General features: G+C 49.9%; 2 protein-coding genes and 1 long non-coding RNA gene across 6 annotated transcripts in view; 2 read left to right on the forward strand and 1 right to left on the reverse strand.

The window, feature by feature from the left end:
- The window catches only part of FAM117A (family with sequence similarity 117 member A), a 64457-nt gene extending 55623 nt beyond the window's left edge, over window positions 1-8834 (forward strand). For all 4 annotated transcript variants that reach the window (XM_055089973.1, XM_024130505.1, XM_055089974.1 and 1 more), the window contains 5 exons: window positions 1201-1311; window positions 1733-1867; window positions 3048-3249; window positions 4641-4791; window positions 7585-8834. In XM_055089973.1, the coding sequence (XP_054945948.1) occupies window positions 3156-3249; window positions 4641-4791; window positions 7585-7885 (546 nt within the window). In that variant the 5' untranslated portion in view covers window positions 1201-1311; window positions 1733-1867; window positions 3048-3155 and the 3' untranslated portion in view covers window positions 7886-8834. The remainder of the gene's footprint in view (window positions 1-1200; window positions 1312-1732; window positions 1868-3047; window positions 3250-4640; window positions 4792-7584) is intronic.
- LOC114487626 (uncharacterized) lies at window positions 395-10772 on the reverse strand. Its single transcript, XR_003682833.2, has 3 exons — window positions 10537-10772; window positions 10286-10430; window positions 395-896 (listed from the first exon to the last, which is right to left on the reverse strand). It is a non-coding gene; the product is annotated as an uncharacterized lncRNA (long non-coding RNA).
- A 221-nt stretch (window positions 10773-10993) lies between these two features.
- On the forward strand, window positions 10994-17718 carry SLC35B1 (solute carrier family 35 member B1). The gene is made up of 9 exons (XM_007128535.2): window positions 10994-11450; window positions 12124-12227; window positions 12813-12943; window positions 13236-13266; window positions 13856-14013; window positions 15327-15453; window positions 16196-16302; window positions 16469-16622; window positions 17474-17718. The coding sequence occupies exons 1-9, from the start codon at window positions 11248-11250 to the stop codon at window positions 17524-17526; spliced, it is 1068 nt and encodes a 355-aa protein (XP_007128597.1). The 5' UTR covers window positions 10994-11247; the 3' UTR covers window positions 17527-17718.
- The last annotated feature ends 1140 nt before the right edge of the window (window positions 17719-18858 follow it).

Genomic DNA, 18858 nt, shown 5'->3' on the forward strand with positions numbered 1-18858 from the left:
CCGCTCCAAAAGTGGACCCACATTTCCAGTCTCACCTGCCTCGACCTAGCCTTTTCCTAATGAGATGGCACCTTCATAGCTGCCTCCCAGCCTCCTGGTGGCCTGGCTTCATGAGCCCAGACCCTCCTGCAGGCAGGGGCTTGGCCCTCCAGCAGCCTAGCTCAGGGTGGGGGTGGCCATTGTTCTCACTTCACTTTGAGGTTAGATCCAGATAAGCGTTTCAGAGACTGGAGAAAGAGAGCGAGTTTCTGGGAGTTGGAAGCCCCCAACCTCATTTACTACTTAACTACTCATCCAGCCTTATTTTTAAAAGAAGAGATAAATCATGATGTGTCCTCAAACACTTCTTCCTGGCCCTCCCTCCCTCTCATGAGGGCCACAGGGGTTGAGGGTGAGAAGAGAAAGCCATAGACTGGATTCCAGGGCTCCCAACCCAGCTCCGCCTGGCATGCTGTGGGGAGCCCCCAGGAGGGCCAACTCACCAGGGGTCACCCTTTACAGGGCAGTAGCTTCTGCCCTCTTGGTTACAAGAACAGAGAGAGAATATGAAGTATTTAAGGCTAGTGGGAAATACAAAGTATTTACAATTTGTAATTGTCAGAGTATTTACACTAAGGACCAGTAGGTCCAGAATTACAAATGCGACTGGGACAATATTTAAAATTGTTGATGATACTCCGTAATTCTTACAGGATGTGAAGTTGGGACAGAAGCTGATATTCCTTCTGGAGAGGCTGCTCCTTGCTCAGTGCAGTCTACTTTAAAATGGGGGGAAATCCTTCCATCCTTCTTGGTCCCAGGGCCTTTGAGATAGCTGTGAATGTATTTCGAGGAGTGAATTCAAAAACATCATTTTCTATTTCTATTAATAGAGTAGTATTCCATGCCTTTGGAATCTGTGAAAGACAAAAATGGTTTCAATGTTGTATATTTTTAATTTTTCGGAACGTGAGCCATCTGTGGAATACATGGTAATTCAGAAAATCCAGTAATCTGGTTACTCTGGTGTCCAGCTTGCCTGATGAGCCTATCATCACAGTTTTGAACACCACTGAGGTATTTTGAGATGGAAGATTAACTTCCATCTTCCTTTTACATATTTTCATGGGCTTCTGGCAGGAGCCACGCCTGGGAGGGAGGACCCAGTGCATTTTTGCTTTGCTTCACCTGCCTGTCCTCTCCCCCTCTCCCTGCCGCCAGATTACCAAGTTGAAGCAACAGCTGCAGAGGACAAAGCTTAGCCGCAGTGGGAAAGAGAAGGAGCGGGGCTCCCCCCTCCAAGGGGACCATGCTGTGCGGGGAGCACTGAGGGTACGTCTCTTCCCCAGCCCTCACCCCTCTGTCATCCTCTATGGCGGGCCCCCTGGGGTGGGCGAGTCCTCTGAGCCCTCCTGCACTGCAGGGCCTGTGGCCACGTGGGTGCCGGGTGAAGTTTTGGTGCAACGTTGGAAAGGGTTTCTTGCTGTGCTGCATGTCTCTGTCCTCCGTCCCCACCCCCTGCACGATTGAGGCCATGATGCAGACTCTAAAAGCACACTCTGGACCCCTCAAAGCTCTGCCTTCTGGAGAAAACCCCACTGAATGGACCTATTGCAATTGGTAACTGTCCCCGAATTCTCCTCTACTCACTTGGTTCTGCTGTGTAGACATGACTGTTACCCCCCTGGTCAGAACTGGTAACTGCACGGGGCTTGGTGGGGTTCAGTGATGGCTTCATTTACCTCCTCCTCAGGCATCCCCTCCCAGCTTCCCCTCAGGGTCCCCTGTCCTGCGACTGAGCCCCTGCCTGCACCGGAGCCTGGAAGGGCTCAACCAAGAGCTGGAGGAGGTGTTTGTGAAAGAGCAGGGTGAGGAGGAGCTGCTGCGGGTGAGTGGGGGCCGCACCCCGGATGCACAGATAGGCAGCGTCTTGCTGAGTCTGGACACAGGGAGTTGGGACTCGTGCTGTCTGGGGGCTCACAGGTTGTGCACATGTCAACAGAGAAACATGCCCAAACCACCCCATGGGAGGAACACAAGTTGAGTTTATTAGACTCAGATGGACTTGACCACAAGAACAGCAGAGCTGGGTGGGTGAAGTTGGGGAAGACGTTGGGGCGTTGAGTGGAAAGAGAAGGAGCAGGGGTCAGCAGGGAGGAAGGCACCTGGCTGGGAGGAAGGGACAAGGCATCACTCTTCAGCCAAAGCACCAGCTCAGTGTTCCTGGCATACTCATCACTCTCACTGTCACCGTCACCCAGCTGTGCCTCAGTTCAAGCGGCCCCAGTACTAGAGTTATGCTTCCCTTCCCTCCATCTCTACCTGGTGACATGCGTTCATCCTTCATGCCCAGTTGCCTTTGTGCAGCCTTCTCCCCAGCTCCACTCCCAGGCAGAATTATTTGCTCCCTTTTCTGCAGTCTCAGGCACATTTTTATACTGACACAGGACAAATGGGGAATGCCAGTTGGGCAATATTAATATAATTCTAATGGGCACACTCCTCAGTTTATGATTTACTTGCTGGTTGATTTTTAATGTGCATATATGTAGGATTTTACACGTGCACACAGACTGGTGAGCTGTGGACACAAGTACCATTGAATGTTAAAAAAAAAATGAGGGGGGGTGTATTTAATACATGGTAATAATCTGCACATTTGTCCTGCAACGGCCTATAGCTGTTACAGTGTCCTGATGGTTTGCCCCCTCTTGTGCCCCCATGTGTTATTCACCTTTGTGTTCTCAGAGCCTGACACACAGGAGGCCCCTGCCCTCGTGAGGCTTACAGCCTTGTGGGGGCAACACCTTGATGAAACCATAAAATAAATATGTAGTCATAAAGTTCTATCTATGAGGGGAAAGAATGAGGCACTCTGGGAGAAGCAGGAAGAGGTGTCTCTTGGATTGGGAGTTGTTGGGAAAGTCAGTGACGTGAGGAAATGGTGTCCTGCTGTCACTGTGTGTTGTGAATAGAGGACAAGGACAATGGCAAGGGGATGACCCTAAGGGTCACCGCAGCCCTGCCAGCCTGCAGAGACAGGCCTTACCCCCACTATTCCTCGGCAGATCCTTGAAATCCCTGACGGGCACCGTGCCCCAGCTCCCCCACAGAGCGGCAGCTGTGATCATCCCCTCCTCCTCCTGGAGCCTGGAAACCTTGCCAGCTCTCCCTCCATGCCCCTGGCATCCCCCCAGCCTTCTGGCCAGACTCTCCGTGAGGAACACCAGGGTGCAGCCGAGGAGCTGACGTCCATCCCCAGTGACAAAGGTAAGCTGGGGAGGCCCAGGCTGCGGGGCCCACATGGGGTATGGGGTCATCTCCGTGCCCTTTTCCGACTCTCATCAATTTCTGGCCAGGCATTTTTTTACTTACTAACCAACTAGAATATCTTTGGGAGTCATCTATATTCCATACGTTATAGTGGTCCTTGATATAGATTCTAATTTATAATTTATATGAAGTTTCTGCACTTACAATTTTATTTAATCCTCACTGTAATCCAAAGAAGCAATCCCTCCCACCCCCATTTTTTGGCTGAGGTTCAGCATGCTGTTGTGGAGAGCCCATGAGCCCGTTCAGGTGTCCACTGTACCCATTACCAGCAATACATCCCAAGGCGGGTGTGAATGCTGTAAATAAAAGAATGTGGTCTTTTGCCCAGGGTCACACAGTTTGACCCAAACCGAAACCTAAGCTTTCTGACTCCAAATCTCCACTTTCTATTCTGCCGTGGCTGCGTCACTGAGAGGACAAGATAAGAGTCCCTCCTCCCCGTCATAATGATCCTGACATTCTAAAGCACTGTTGCCTGCATCAGCTAACTTGATCCTCACAGCAACCCCATGAGGTAGGCTGGTCAAAGGCATGATCTAACAATACAGAGGTAAACAGAGCATAGAAAATAAAGAATAAATGTGAGATAAATACAGATAAAGTCAATATTTGCAACCTAGGCAAAGTACATTTGCTGTGTGGAAAGTGAGAGGAATCTTATCCCACAAGTTAGGTTGAGTAAAGATTGCTTGTCTGAGTCAGTACAAGAGCTCTTCCTGGAAGAAGGGATAGATATTCAAGACCATGGAAAGGAAGAAGCTGTGGTATGTTGGCAGGCAGGCCGGTGCAGTCTTGGAAGAAGGCAGAGATAGAGATGTCAGGATTCTTTCAAGTCTGAGACTTGGAGTTCTAGTCGCAGTCTACCTCCGGGGAATATGGAATTGGTATTAGACCCAACTTTTCCCTCAGTTCAACTGTAATTTTTTATACTGTATAACGGGGTCTGTATTTTCTTTTCCCCTTACAATTCTGGTTTTGTTTTCTCTTTTTAAAAAAATTTTATTTTATTTATCATCCCTATTTTATTGGGCCTCTTTTTATGGTATTTAATGTTTTTTCATTGGAGTATAATTGCTTTACAATGTTGTGTTAGTTTCTGCTGTACAGCAAAGTGAATCAGTCACACATATACAAGGTTTGTATTCTTGTAAGGCTGCCTCAAAGATGTTTTAAGGTAGAGTGTAGACAAACAACCTGGATTAACATAACCCCTGCCACCCACCATACCATATCTCCCAGTCCTGCCCCTTTACACCAAGGCCTGAGTCCGGGAAAGCAGAGACCTTCCTTTAGCACCATGGGACTCAGCCTTACTCTGTTTGCAGCTTCCCCTCCAGGCCACCCAGCCTCCCTTGAAGAGGGCAGCCCATCTCCAGTCCTTGCCTTTGCCGCCTCCCCTCGGCCCAATCACAGCTACGTCTTCAAACGGGAACCCCCGGAAGGCTGTGAGAGAGTGCGGGTGTTTGAAGAGGCCACGTGAGTACCTCAGCCGGTTGGTGGGGGTCAGGATGTGCGAGGGAGGGACAGGGATGCGGGCTGGGCCCTGTGGCATCCCACCTGATAGGCCTCTCTTTAGTCTGACTCCCTCTTGTCCTGGAGACATTGTCAGCTGTAGATGATCAGTATTGCAGTCTTTCCATGACCAAACTTGTTGACATTACCTCCTCTGAGCACCTAAGTCTTTGCTTATCATGAGCTCCATAGAAACCTGCTCTCTGCCCACATGCCAGCCACAGCGCAGCAGGAGCTGGAAAGGAAAGAGATCTGAAACCTAAATCCTTTGTTTCTTCTATTTTTTTTCCATCCCCGGGGAAGGTGTGAGAATTTGCTAGACCATAATCAGAGAGAGAACATACTAGTAATTCTCTTCAGGCAGAGCTTAGAAGCACCTCATGCCCACCTCATGTGGCAGGGGGAGCCTAAAAAGCTTTCTGATTGCTTCTGAGTCAAATCTTCACCCTGCAGCTGCAGTGGTTCAAGTGTCATGAACTCCCAGACAGAAATTTCCAGTCCTTGCAAGTAAGGACTATGGAATATTCCCAAACCAGACTGGACAATTCAGAAGTCATTCTTAAGTTGATTTCTTTAGTACAGTTCCCTCCCATTAGCAGAGAGAATCAAGAGCCAAAACTTTCCAAATGCCCCACAGTCCCCCTTAGCAGGAGCTAAGAAGAGAGTTCATCATATTCCCACTGCCACTGTAATATTCATCGGGGCCGATTCACATTCGAAGCTGTGGATTCGATGGCAGTGAGGAAGTTTAGTTATGTTGTCTGAGTGGAGATTTAGCTAGGACAGGGTGTGGGGCCTTGATGGCTCCATCTGTATCTCAGATAAGGGAGAGGACAACCCATGGTAGTAGCAGGAGGTACATATATAACCCAGAGTGGGAATTATGGAGAAAACCAGGGGCACTGAGGGTTTGCTCTCATCATCACTGTTGCCTGGCATCTCTCCAAGAACCCTCGACCCTGTGGGGTCGTGTGGGAGGAAGAGGCCAGATCTCGTAGCTGAAGCAGACTCTGGGCTCTTATACCCTTCCCCAGTCCACAGTATAGTTGAGTAATTACAACTTGGAATTGCTTGTGGCAATTAGGCTGCTGCTTGTCTTTATTCTTTTGTAGGCTCATAAGGCCAGAAGAGGTTTAAAGTTATCTCATCCAGCTTCGTGCCCCTACGTTAACCCTTTGAGAGAGGTGGTGATCCATCAGTTACTTTCTTAGATATCCTGGGATAGAAATTCTCAGCTCATTGGTGTCTCTTCATTGTCTGAACTTTCCTACTGGGAAGTTCTTGTGTTTAGTGGTTCCTCTGCCACATTTTCCTCTTCCTGGCTGCCCATCGTGTAAGATTCCCAGGGAGGGAATCAAGCCATTCAGGGTCACGCTGGTTGCCCTCACGTCCTTCGAGTGTTACTTGGTCTCCCCTGGGTCACCCTCCTCGTGCATGCGTGCACACACTGAGAGCGTTCCCTCTCCTGCCCACCCCCCACCTCTTCCTAAAGTGGAAGCCCTTCTCAGTCAGGGGGCACCTTGCCGCTGCAGAGTCCTCTGGGACCCCAGGCTTCCAAACGCACCCTGCACACGGGCCTTTGCTTCCCTCTACCTCTCCTCCCACCTCTCATGCTGGGCCAACATCTGCCCTCCTCTGCGTGCCTCGCTCTTCTTCCTGGGTTTGGAATGATTAGAATTCTACAATTAAAATAGTAATCAATTTGTCAAGCTGTACACTAAGTGCATTCTTCTGTACGTATACATTACACTTCAAGAAAAAGTTAGGCGATGGGAAGCACTGGTGCAGAGCTTGACTATCTTCCCACACTTTTGTCTTCTTGCCCGGAATCCTCATAACCAGCAGCTTCTCAGGGCTCTTCACCCTTGAAGCATGGCCAGACATTCTTCTTCCTTCTTTATCATAAGGATTCCTTACTCTAGAACTCTCTGACCTGACCTCTTTTAATCTTTTCATTTCCCCTACACGATCAGAAGGGTAGGGATTCTGTCCACATTAGAGGCGAGGCAGGTTAGGCCAAGAGCACGTGGTGAATTAGAACCTAGATCTCCTGATAAGGTCTAGCTGCTGTCCTTTCCTCCCAACAAGGGTTTTGAAAATCACACCTTTCAAATCTGCTCAAGAATTAGATTCTTGAGGTCAGTAGATTTCAATGGGGGATACTTTTCCCCCCAGGGGACATCGGGCAATGGTTGCCACAACCTGCGGTGGGGTGCTACTGGCATATGGTGAGTAGGGGCCAGGGATGCTGTTAAACATCCTACGATGCACACGATAGCCCCCACAACCAAGCATTATCCAGTCCCAAATGCCAATAGTGCTGAGGATGAGAAACCCTGCTTTAGGCTATAAAAAGTCTAAGTCACTCTGCTTGGATCTCTGCTTTCAGGCAAGTGGTCTGCCCCTAAAACACTGTTCAGCGATGAAATCTCTCAAATTAAAAGATCTCTCGGTCTCCTCTTCTAGAATCACACTGTCAGGAAGTTCTCCTTCCCGTCTAGCTTTAATCCCTCCTGTTTTTAGCTAAAGTAGATTTCCTGTTGTTTAGCCATATTTCTAAAACATGGAGAGCTGAGGGGCCTACTGAGCACTGGTTGTTGCTCAGTAGCCTGTCATTTTTTTGGTCAAGTTACCAACATGTTTGAACAGAGACCTAGCTCCCTTGCTCCCCTGATGTTGTGACACCTCTCATCCCTTCTCACTGGCTGTTTGTGTGCATGCACACATGTATGTCTGTGTTCTCTCTCCATCCTCCAGGTCCCCAGGTCCTGACCTGGCCTTCCTGACTTCCTGTCCTGACAAGAACAAAGTCCATTTCAACCCAACCGGCTCGGCCTTCTGCCCCGTCAGCTTGATGAAGCCCCTCTTCCCCAGCATGGGCTTCATCTTCCGTAACTGCCCCTCAAGCCCGGGGTCCCCGCTTCCCCCAGCCAGCCCCAGGCCACCGCCTCGGAAGGATCCAGAGGCCCCCAAGGCCTCCTCGCTGCCATTCGAGCCTTGGCAGCGCCCCCCACCGTCAGAAGAGCCCGTGCTTTTCCAGAGCTCCCTGGTGGTCTGAGGGCCCCACCCCCACTTCACCATGGAGACCAGTGCCTTGGTGGCAGGCCCCTCCCGAGCTCCCCTGAGACGGGGGATGAAGGAGCCCTTCCCTCCTGGCCTTTGAGCACTTTCATTTATTGTGTCAAAGCCCTGGGTCCTCTTTCCGATGGACCCCTGCCCCTTCGAATGTGAGGGGACCTGCCTTCTCCACTAGCAGCTGGGCAGCTCACAAGTCACACCCGTGTTCTTGTCACCTCTCTCACTTGGTGGAAAACTCACCCAGAAGGTCTTGGCTCCCCCCACCCCTGGGTGTGAGTCCGAAGGACTATGTACGGGGTCCTTGTCTTTATCATGGAGCAAGCTGGCCATGATTAAAGGAGAGGGGACACCACAGATTTCCTTACCTCTCCTCCCCAGACACAGATGAGGAGACCTGAATAGATTCCCCCATCCTCTCAGTCCCATCCCCATACCTCCCTCTCATTGGAGGAGCTGACCAAAGCAGCCCGAAAGGGCCATAACACTTGACCAATCCAGCTGCTGGCAGAGGGGGAACCAAGCGTTTTCCTAAGTGGCATTTTCATCTCGCTTTCACCCTAAGATTGTCTTAAGCAGCAGCCCAGCCTGCCCAGCCCCAGGTGGGTAGTAGGGGAGAGGGAGAGCTGGCATTCCTCTGGGTGGCAAGTGGTGACTCTCCACCCTCCACCTGCCCCAGGACTGGGTTGGATTAGAAAAATGCCTATTTTTCTTGTATCGATGTAGAAACTCTATTTTCTCCCAAAGACACTATTTTTGCAGCTGTTTGAAGTTTGTATATTTTCCATACTGCAGAGCTTACACAAAATCGAAGAAGAATGTTAATGTTCAAGTTTTATTATCCTGTGTTTAGAAGTTGTGTTTTTTTGTTTGTTTTTTGTTTTTTTGCAGATCTTGGTGTTGATAGACCAAATAAATAAGTATTCCCAGCAGCCTGAGGTTCTGTTAAATATTTTTGCGGGGAGGGACCGGGATGGAGATTGAGGGTATCATATTAATCACTTCATCCTTGTCTTTAAGAGGAGCCTTTACTTAACACATAATGTTGGGTGGATGGATCCAGAGTCTGTGTCCTCAGGACAGCAGGCTTGCATTCTCTACTTGGACATAGAAACAGTGGGGCCAGGGAGAGTCTGTCCAGAATGAAGAGTGTGGTGGAGGTGGGGTGAAGGAGTCAGTGGGGAAGTCATCCTTTCTTGGGTGAGTCTGAAAAAACACCCTAAGGGAGAGTGGATTTTAGCAGGGACATAAGGGTGACCAAGGGGAGACACTTTGACATTGTGGGTGCTCCTCGCACCAGCAAGGAAAACAAGATGAGGGAATGGCATCCAGATCGAATCTCTGGGCACAGTTTTAGGGAAGCTTTAGCTCCTTGTGAGTATTCTTTTCACATCAGTGAGTAGTACCCACAACACAGAGGGTAGAAGAAACTGTTCCTCAGCTTTATAGTGCCCCCCCCCCAACCCCGTAAGAGCTCTTAGGCTTTTGGGGAAAATGAGACTAACCATCCAAACATTCTGATACTGCTTTGCTATTTACAAAGCATTTTCACAAAAGACACATTATCTCCACTGTATGGGTAAAAAGTTGACTACCCCAAGGGCAGTCATAATAACTACAATTATATCTATCTATCTCATAAAACCTCAAAACAAACTCTTAAGCCAGGCTATCCCAACTACCATGTATTGGCTAGGTAAGCATCAGATACACTGTAAAATCTTTACATAAAATGTCATTGAAATATCGCAAACCATCTGATGTGATAAATCCCACTGTACTAAAGAGGGAAGGACAAAAAAAAAAAATTGATAAACTTTGCCCCCAAAACACAGGTACAAAGCGGGGAAGCTAGGACTAGGAACCAGATCTTTTAAATCCAATGCCTGTGCTTCTAACCACAGTACTCTACCGCTTGTTATTATATTTCCATTAATTTCTGATGAGGAAACTTGACTCAGAGGTCAAGTGAATTGTTTGAAGTCCCAGCTGGTAAAGAGGCAGAGCTGGGACTGGAACCCCAGCTCCGTGCCCTGGAATCGTCGGCTAATACAGTAAAGTAAGCCACTGGGCAAGAGAGCAAATGTGTGGGGGTCCCCCTCCCCATATAAAGGACACAAGGGGTTGCGGACAGACCCTATCTTCTACTTCTTACCCCTCCCCTGAAAGATGTTTGGCCTACCCCCAAAGTCTTAGTGAGTCAGGCCCGGAGGGATGGGTGTGGTGCTGCCCCGAGTTTCCTTCCTTTGCGTGAGGCTGTGCCAAAGGAGCAGGCTGCTAGAAGGGGAGAAGGAGCCTCTACCCAAAGAGCAACCCAGAGTCCAGTGATTACGGTGGGGTTTGAGGCCGGTAGTGGCAAGCCTTGGGGTCAGTCCCGCCCTACCTCTTGGTGTCAGCAGGTGGAAGTCCAACACTGGGATGAGGGAGGGGCTCCAACAAGGAGCTCATCAATACAGGAGGGTTTGCTCCCTTGTTGGTGAGTTGTAAGACCCTGAAGAAAATCCACTTCGGCAAGCTTCCATTTCCACCTCGAGGATGTGAGGAAATAAGATTAGAGTTGAGAAAGAGTAATGACTAATAAATACCTTAAACTTGCACAGCACACTTTACAGTTTATAAAACCGTTTCACCAACCTCAGCTCATTTGATCCTCAGAACAGTCAAGAGGCGACAAGGTGGCTATTATTAGTAACAATATAGACTAGGAAAACTGTAGCTCGGAATTTAGGTGACATGCGTAGGTTACCCTGCCTTTAAGTGACAGAGCTGAAACAAGAGCCCTGCCGCCCTTGGGAGCCTAGTGATGTGCCCTAGGAGGAGGACGGCTCCCCAAAAGCCAGGCCTTGAGCAACGCTCTTGTAGAGGGGTTAGAGTCGGGGACGCTGGGAAGCAGCTAGGGGGCGCTAAGGCTGCATTGAGATTTCCGGGCGTTAGGACCCAGCAGAAGCCTGACAGCCGACCGGGAAAAAGACTCTCCGATTGGCCGGGCCGGCGCACTCCTCCTTCCCGCCCACCTGTCTGCCTTTGCACAGCGCAGCCAATTGGTCACCTCCACATCCTTATACGTCATCATTCCACGTCCACCTATCTCCTAGGCCATCCCGTCGAGCTCCAGGTCTCAGTTGTCCTCGGAGTTGCCTGGTCGGAAAGTCTCGAGGGTAAGGCATTACCCTCGGGACAGCGGGCTCCCCTGGCCACCAGGGACGAGGCCAAGGCCCCAGGGTGGGTGCCCTTTCCTTGGAAGCGGGTTCAGGGTTCTGAAGAGTTTCCCCTCGGCGGTCCTGAGCTGGCAGTTCTGGCGGTGGCTGCTGAGGCCCTGCTCGGCGGCGGTCGCATGCAGCTCCTATGAGGCCCCTGTCGCCGGTCGGCGATGTCCGGTTGGACTTGTCGCCGCCGCCGCTGCCGGCTGTGAGCGGGTCTCCGGTCGGGTCGTCCGGGCGTCTCATGGCCGCTAGCAGCTCCCTGGTGCCCGACCGGCTGCGCCTGCCGCTCTGCTTCCTCGGCGTCTTTGTCTGCTATTTCTACTATGGGATCCTGCAGGAAAAGATGTGAGCGGATCCCCGGGGTCGGAACGCAGACCTCCGCCCCCATGCCCAGTCCGCCTTGTCTCCCCAGCCTGTGGTCAGGTTCGCGGTCCTCCCGCCCCTGGCCCCAGTGTTCCCTTTTGCACCCCCACGCCGCCTCGCCCTCCCGGCATCCTGACCGCCTTTGCCGCTGAACCTCCCTAGGTTTCCAAAACGCGAAAGTTGGTCTCTGGATTCTCGGGAGCTGGTTATTTTTCTTCCCTGTTTTTTTCCTGTTGCTTCTAAGGAGCTAGGTTTTACAGGCTTAGGTTTCCATGACCTGTGCCGGCCCCTTTTTGGAACTCCCAGATGCTTGCAGGTAGCGGATTCCTTTGCCCTCGGCCCTGCTGCTGTAGCCCAAATCCCTTTTTCTGCCCGGGGTACCTCGTTTCACCAACTACTTTTTCACGTTTCCTCTAGCTCCATCCTGTACGGATATTTTTTTCCTTCGGCTACGGGATCAGCAGCCTGGAATGTCTAGTTTCTAGATCCAATAAAGTCAGCTCCTGCTGTCAATGAGCCCGGTGATCCTTACCAAACTCTCCCTACGTCTAGGGAGGCAAGAAAATTTCAAAGCGTTCAGTGACTCTGGGTTAGTAGATGGCACTGAGGGAAGTATACTAATTCCTCCCCTCTTTCTCATGCATTTCATTCTTAGAACAAGAGGAAAGTATGGGGAGGGAGCCAAGCAGGAGACGTTCACTTTTGCCTTAACTTTGGTCTTCATCCAATGCGTGATCAACGCTGTGTTTGCCAAGATCTGTGAGTACTTAGATAGTAATCTGTTGTGTGTCCCCTCCCCCTTTGTATCCTAGGCATTAGGTCTAACTCTTAACACCCTCAGCCCCTTTAGTGCTTGCAGCAGCCTCTCTGTTCGATTGAGAAAACTAGTGGCTTTGGAAAAGGGTGAAACCCCATTTCCTTAGATTAAATCAACTTCTCAGTCAGAAATGTGCAGGGAATGGGTCTTCTGTGTTCCAGATCCCCATGAGAATACTTAAAGCTTTTTCCTTTGTCCTTTTGGTTTTCCTTTATGTGTCAGCTTCAAGCATGTTTTGAGCATTCTCTCTTTGTTCCCTGGGGGCTAGCAGCAGGGCTAACTAGTCCCTTGAACTGAATGGACACCCCACCCCCACCCCTGCGCTCCATGAGGTCTTGTGTTAGGGTTAGGTGGGATTGGAGAGTTGGAGAATCTTCAGAGATTTCCCAGTCTAAGAGGACAGAAATAGTTTGTGCTTCTCATCTTATTTGACAGGCAAATTCCTTTCATGTGGCTTTGACTTTTGCTCAGTGGTCCATCCTAGGCGCACCAACTTTCTCTTGTATGTTTCTTTTGTCTTCTCCCAGTGATCCAGTTTTTTGACACTGCCAGGGTGGATCGTACTCGGAGCTGGCTCTATGCTGCCTGTTCTGTCTCCTATCTGGGTGCCATGGTCTCCAGCAACTCAGCACTACAGTTTGTCAACTACCCAACTCAGGTGAAACCTTAGGGTGGAATGAGGGTTGCCTCAGAAGTTGCTTGAAAAGGATGAAAGATTCTTCCCTCTGGCCTGTGACTTAAATAAAAAAGAGTGTGTTTGGGAAGTTAAGAGTGTGAAGAACCATAGACCTGAGGTTTAGTGGTGGTGGGCTGGCCGTGGTAGGGCTGCTTTCTGAGGCTGCAGTCTCTGGTGCAGGCCCCACACTTAACTCATCTTATCGTAGCACCTAAGTACAGTACCTGGCACATCAAAGACGCTCAGAAATTATTTTTGCTGAATTTAATTTCAGGTCCTTGGTAAATCGTGCAAGCCCATCCCAGGTAAGCAGAAGAAGATGGTCACCATCTTCCTTCCTCACTCTTCCTGCAGCGAGCTTGATCCTCCTCTGCTAGAGCTCTATTCCTCTGGGCTTTGTCATCTCACCATAGCTATCTCTAGGGTTCCCTCCATCCCTTCCCCTGCCCATCCTTTATCACTTCCTGTGGTGTTGGGTGTTCATTAGCTGGTAATCCTCACTGTGAGCCAGAGGCTGACTTAACCTGCTTCACATAGTCAATCATTTTGGTGTCCCACGTGTCTACGTTGTCATTAGACACCCTAAATGCCATTTGATCATCAGTTTCCTTTTCCTCAACCTGTCACTCTTCCCTACTGCCCCTCCCCTGCCCTGTTCCTTCCTGGAACTTTCACCTTTGTTCTCTACCTCTTCCCTTCCTTATACTCTTTGCTCAACCTTGTTTCTCAGTCATCTCTGCCTAGGTGCCAGCGTTGCACCCTCCTTTTGTCCTCTGTCGGCTTTCCTTCTCAGACGTTCTTTTTTCCCGTGAGTCTTTGGCTCCTAGGAGGAGAGTGTTGGGCTCATCAATGCCTATGGGTGCCTGAATTTTCCACTCTGTTTCTTCCCTGTAGTCATGCTCCTTGGAGTGACCCTTTTGAAGAAGAAGTATCCAATGGCCAAGTACCTGTGTGTGTTGCTAATTGTGGCTGGAGTGGCCCTTTTCATGTACAAACCCAAGAAAGTAGTCGGGATAGAAGAACACACAGTTGGCTATGGAGAGCTGCTCCTGGTATGCAATCCTGTTGGGAAAGGAAGCCTTTTCCAGTAATCTTAACAGAGGAGTATCCCCACCTATGCAGGCAGAAGGCCAGTTTTATGTTTTGAGGGAGGTTGTGATGTTTCTTGCCCCACATTTCTGGTCTTTGTCTCTGGCTGCAAAGCCCTTGGCTCTGCTAAGGCCATAGTGGGGAGGCTAAAATATTTCACTATGGGTCGGCTCTCCTTCTGGGGAAGGGATGGCTCTGAGGCCTGTGTCTAAATGCTGGTGTGAGGTTCCAGAGACCTGAGAGCAAAGAGGAAAGGAATAGTGTGTCTCTCACTGTGGCTTTCCAAGGAACGTGGAAGCCAGGGTTAAAAATAATACTATAGGGCTTCCCTGGTGGCGCAGTGGTTAAGAATCCGCCTGCCAATGCAGGAGACACGGGTTTGAGCCCTGGTCTGGGAAGATCCCACATACCGTGGAGCAACTAAGCCCGCGCGCAAACTACTGAGGCTGTGCTCTAGAGTCCGTGAGCCACAACTACTGAAGCCCGCGTGCCTAGAGCCCGTGCTCCGCAACAAGAGAAGCCACCGCAACAAAGAGAAGTCCCCGCTCATCGCAACTAGAGAAAGCCCATGCGCAGCAACGAAGACCCAACGCAGCCATAAATAAATTAATAAATTAAAAAAATACTATAGTAGCTATTACTTACTAGGTGTTAGGCACTGTTCCAAGTGTTCTACATGTAAACTAGTTAATTTTTACAACAATAACCTCGTAACTTAGATAGCATTATCTCCATTTTACAGGTGAAGAAACTGAGGCAAAGAAAAGTTAAATCACTTGCCCATGGTCACATGGCTGTTAATTGGCAGAGTTAGTGGCTTACCTTGCCCCGGATTCTAATCCAGGCAGTGTGACCACAGAATCCAGTCTCTGGAGCACTGTACTCCAAGCCAGGAGGCTAACGTGCTGGGACTAGTTTTCCTCTCTCCAGCTTTAGTGGAAGAATGAGTGTGGCTCACCATGAGCCGTTCTAGGCCCCTGCACGCCAGACTTCACAGCATTGTGTTGGGAAGTGGTAGGCTTCCTGCCCTGCTCTGATCACATTACATCTATGTGGCTCAGATCGCCTGTCGTTCTGAGTGCCTGAGGGGAGGAGGGAGCACACGTGGTCTCTCCCCACCCTCTGCCTGTGGACGAATGGCAGCATTTTGTTCTGAGGACTCTGTCTTAAGGCAGCAGCTTTTCTGAGGGGTCTCAGAAAGGTGAGAGTTCTGTGTCCTGCGTTAGGGAGGGTCCCGGTGGCCTTCTCACTGCAGGCTGTACTCTTTCTTTCCCAGCTCTTGTCTCTCACCCTGGATGGACTGACCGGCGTTTCCCAGGACCACATGCGGGCTCACTACCAAACAGGCTCCAACCACATGATGCTGAACATCAACCTTTGGTCGACATTGCTGCTGGGAGCTGGTAAGGAGCAGTTCTGCTATTCTCTCTACATATCAGCAGAGGGCAGACTGCCCTCATCCACATAATCTCTAGCTCTGGTGCCAGTTGCTAACTTTGCCCATCGGTTCTCAGATGCCTTTATGTCCAAGCCCCTGAGAAGCCTTCTTGGAGAAACCTTCACCAGTTGGCTCTGCTTGCTACTTGGTACTGGCGCAATCAGGGGTAGACCTGTGCCAGGTATCATGGGAGGACACACAGTAGTAAAATGCTGGGGTGCCCTGGGAACTTGCCCTCTTCTGAGGGAGATGAGACATGGGTATGTGGTGAATACTGAATTTGTTCAAACACGGATGTATTTGCTTTTAAATCAGTGCTTCCTAACTTTTTTCAACTCTGGGCGCACACAGGGAGTATTTTTCATACAACACACTAGGGTTAACAGAGGAGGCTACTGATGGCTGGAATCGACCAGTGCTTGGAGCTGCCTTGAGCTAGGGATGTGTGGATCAGTATCTTCACAGCATCTGAGGTTTGCTGCTTTCAATCACTTTGGCAGAAGTAACTCATTAACTTCCAAGTATTTCCCAGATGAGTCTTTAGTTAGTTTCTCTAATCAGAAAAATAGGAGATGCCTGATGGGACAATACAAACTCACTCCATATGTTTTTCCATGCCCTCCTTCAGAGTGCTTTAGCAGGGCTCTGCAGGTGTGTGAATATGGGCACACAAGATGCACCATTCATCTTTTGACGTTTCTTCCTAGGAATCCTGTTCACTGGGGAGCTCTGGGAGTTCTTGAGCTTTGCCGAGAGGTACCCTACCATCATCTATAACATCCTGCTCTTTGGCCTGACTAGTGCTCTGGGCCAGGTGAGTGCCTTGATGGAGGATGGCTTGGCTTCCCCAAAAGAGCCTGGCCTGGCTGCGAGAAGAGGGGTGGCAAGATTAGCCGTGATGTCCTGTCACAGACTTCAGACCTCTTGGCAGATAGATAGCCAAGAACCAGCCGACCTAGCCTTTCCCTGTCTTTCTCTAGAGCTTCATCTTCATGACAGTGGTGTATTTTGGTCCCCTGACCTGCTCCATCATCACCACAACTCGAAAGTTCTTCACCATTTTGGCCTCTGTGATCCTCTTCGCCAACCCCATCAGCCCCATGCAGTGGGTGGGCACTGTGCTTGTGTTCTTGGGTAAGTTCCATCCAGAGCGGGCAGCTCTGGACCACACAAAGGGACAGTGACAGAGCTTTATTCCTTTTTTTTTTTTCTTTTTTTTTTGCGGTACGCGGGCCTCTCACTGTTGTGGCCTCTCCCGTTGCGGAGCACAGGCTCCGGACGCGCAGGCTCAGCGGCCATGGCTCACGGGCCCGGCCGCTCCGCGGCATGTGGGATCTTCCCGGACCGGGGCACGAACCCGTGTCCCCTGCATCGGCAGGCGGACTCTCAACCACTGCGCCACCAGGGAAGCCCTAGAGACAATTTTTTAAAAGAGAAAAGGAAGCATTACCTCTACTCCAGCTTTCCTAAGGAACATTTCATTTGAGTGATTTCTTTCCAGTGATTCTGCTTTCCCCAGATACTGACCAGGGTAAAATTATTATACTTATTCCCTACTCATTTATGCTGCTGTGGGTAAGCTGAGAGACCTAGCTTAGAAGTTTGATTCTTAAATTTCTTTCAGTCTTGCTGTATTTTTTTTTTTTTTTTTGGCCACACCACACGCGGCATGCGGGATCTTAGTTCCCCGAGCAGGGATTGAACCTGTGCCCCCTGAAGTGGAAGCGCGGAGTCTTAACCTCTGGACTGCCAGGGAAGTCCCTGCTGTATTTCATGTATACATGTAATTACCAGTATATTGGTGATTTTTTTTCATTTGATACCAATCTCTTTTCTCTGAGGAGCTTTTATAAAACCAATGTTTGAAAACTAGTTTTATTTAAAGCTCCAATTTTGGAGAACCAAGGCTCACTCCCCCACCCCAAAATCATTTGTAGGCTTCATTTCTCCCCATAAAGTTAAGTCCGTGTTCTCTCTCTCTATAGGTCTTGGTCTCGATGCCAGGTTTGGGAAAGGAGCCAAGAAGACATCCCACTAGGAAGAGAGAGACTACCTCCACTCCAGGAATATTTTAAGTTATTTTCTCGAACAGTGATATCTTTTGGGAAAATGGACACAATAGAGATAAAGGACTAGGTTTCAGTCTGGGTATTTTTTGTTGCTGTTGTTGTTGTTTTTTTAAGGAAGCAAAATCACATACTCTAAAAAAAGCATTTGGATTTTAACAAGACAGAGTGGCTGTTTCTGTTTTTGATGGCCAGGAGCACAGCCTCGCACAAGTAAAGAAAGAAAGAGAGAGAGGGAAGAGGCAGAGCTTGGTGCTCATGGCCCAAGCTGCTCCCTCGTGGGTGTGGTTAACCCGGCTGGGTGGCCAGTTCCCCCAAGAGCTGTTGTGCTTGTGGCTTCTTTTCCCACAGGCCAAGGTCTAAATATGCCAGGACAGGTGACTGTCTGTCAGAGCCAGAGAATGTAAAAATCACTTTCTCTCTTAAAGCTCTGGTGGGTAAATATTTCTTAAAAAACTACAGATATATTCTCTCCTTGAGAGACTTCTCTCAAGGTTGAGGTAAAATGAGCCCAGAGCCTCAGAGTCTGCTGTGTGTTAACATTTCCCCAGTGCCTCCCCTTCAGCCAAAGCTCAACCAAGTCCAGAGTGGAGACCCAGTGTGTATGTCATGAACAGCTTTGGAAGGTCTGATTTCCTTTCTCCACCTCCGCGTCTGTTCTTGGTCCTCTCGGTCCCCTCCTGGGAAGGCTGGATTAATCCTTCCTATTCCCCTGCCCCCTTCAGCTGCTAAAACATTGCAGTCCTCTGCCATCCTGGCTGTGCCCTGGTGTCCCCATGCCAGCTCCTGCCTGTTGAAAGGGATGCTGGTGGAAGGCACGGTGGCTGAGTCCTGGCATAGAGCCGCCGTTGTCGAATTTTCTGTGTGGCAGTGGGAGGAGAAGGCGGAGCATGGAGCAGAGCCACCTGCCCACTGCTGCCTTCAGAGTTGGAAATCGAAATCCTCCGTGGACCAAACTTTACACATGAAAGTGCATTTCCACCAGCTGCAACTTTCACTCCATCTGTTCAGTAGCCCCAGCCCCTTGGCTCTCCAGATGGGAGCCCAGCCTCCTTCCTGCGCGGCTGCCTTCCCACCCCCCGCCCAGCCTTTCAAGACCTGCCTCACTTGCACTCGTCTCACTCTCTAGGGGCCCGAGTGTCACTGCAGCTCTGCCCCGAAAGGCCCCCTCTCATCTTGAACTCCTCCTTGAGAGAAGAGGTTTTAAATACAACTGGCTGAACTTCCTCCTTTTCTCCACCCCTTTGTTTTCTGTTTCTCATCCTGAAAGTTGCATCAATTAGCTCCTTCCCTACTGGACTGAT

This window comes from Physeter macrocephalus, chromosome 14, assembly GCF_002837175.3.
Source record: "Physeter macrocephalus isolate SW-GA chromosome 14, ASM283717v5, whole genome shotgun sequence".
Taxonomy (NCBI): Eukaryota; Metazoa; Chordata; class Mammalia; order Artiodactyla; family Physeteridae; genus Physeter; species Physeter macrocephalus.

Excerpts from the sequence above, each read along its gene's own strand:
- SLC35B1 (XM_007128535.2), top strand. The coding sequence starts at position 11,248 with ATGAGGCCCCTGTCGCCGGTCGGCGATGTCCGGTTGGACTTGTCGCCG. Across the intron at positions 11,451-12,123 it reads GGGATCCTGCAGGAAAAGAT|AACAAGAGGAAAGTATGGGG; the intron begins GTGAGCGGATCC and ends TTTCATTCTTAG. Across the intron at positions 16,303-16,468 it reads TGACTAGTGCTCTGGGCCAG|AGCTTCATCTTCATGACAGT; the intron begins GTGAGTGCCTTG and ends GTCTTTCTCTAG.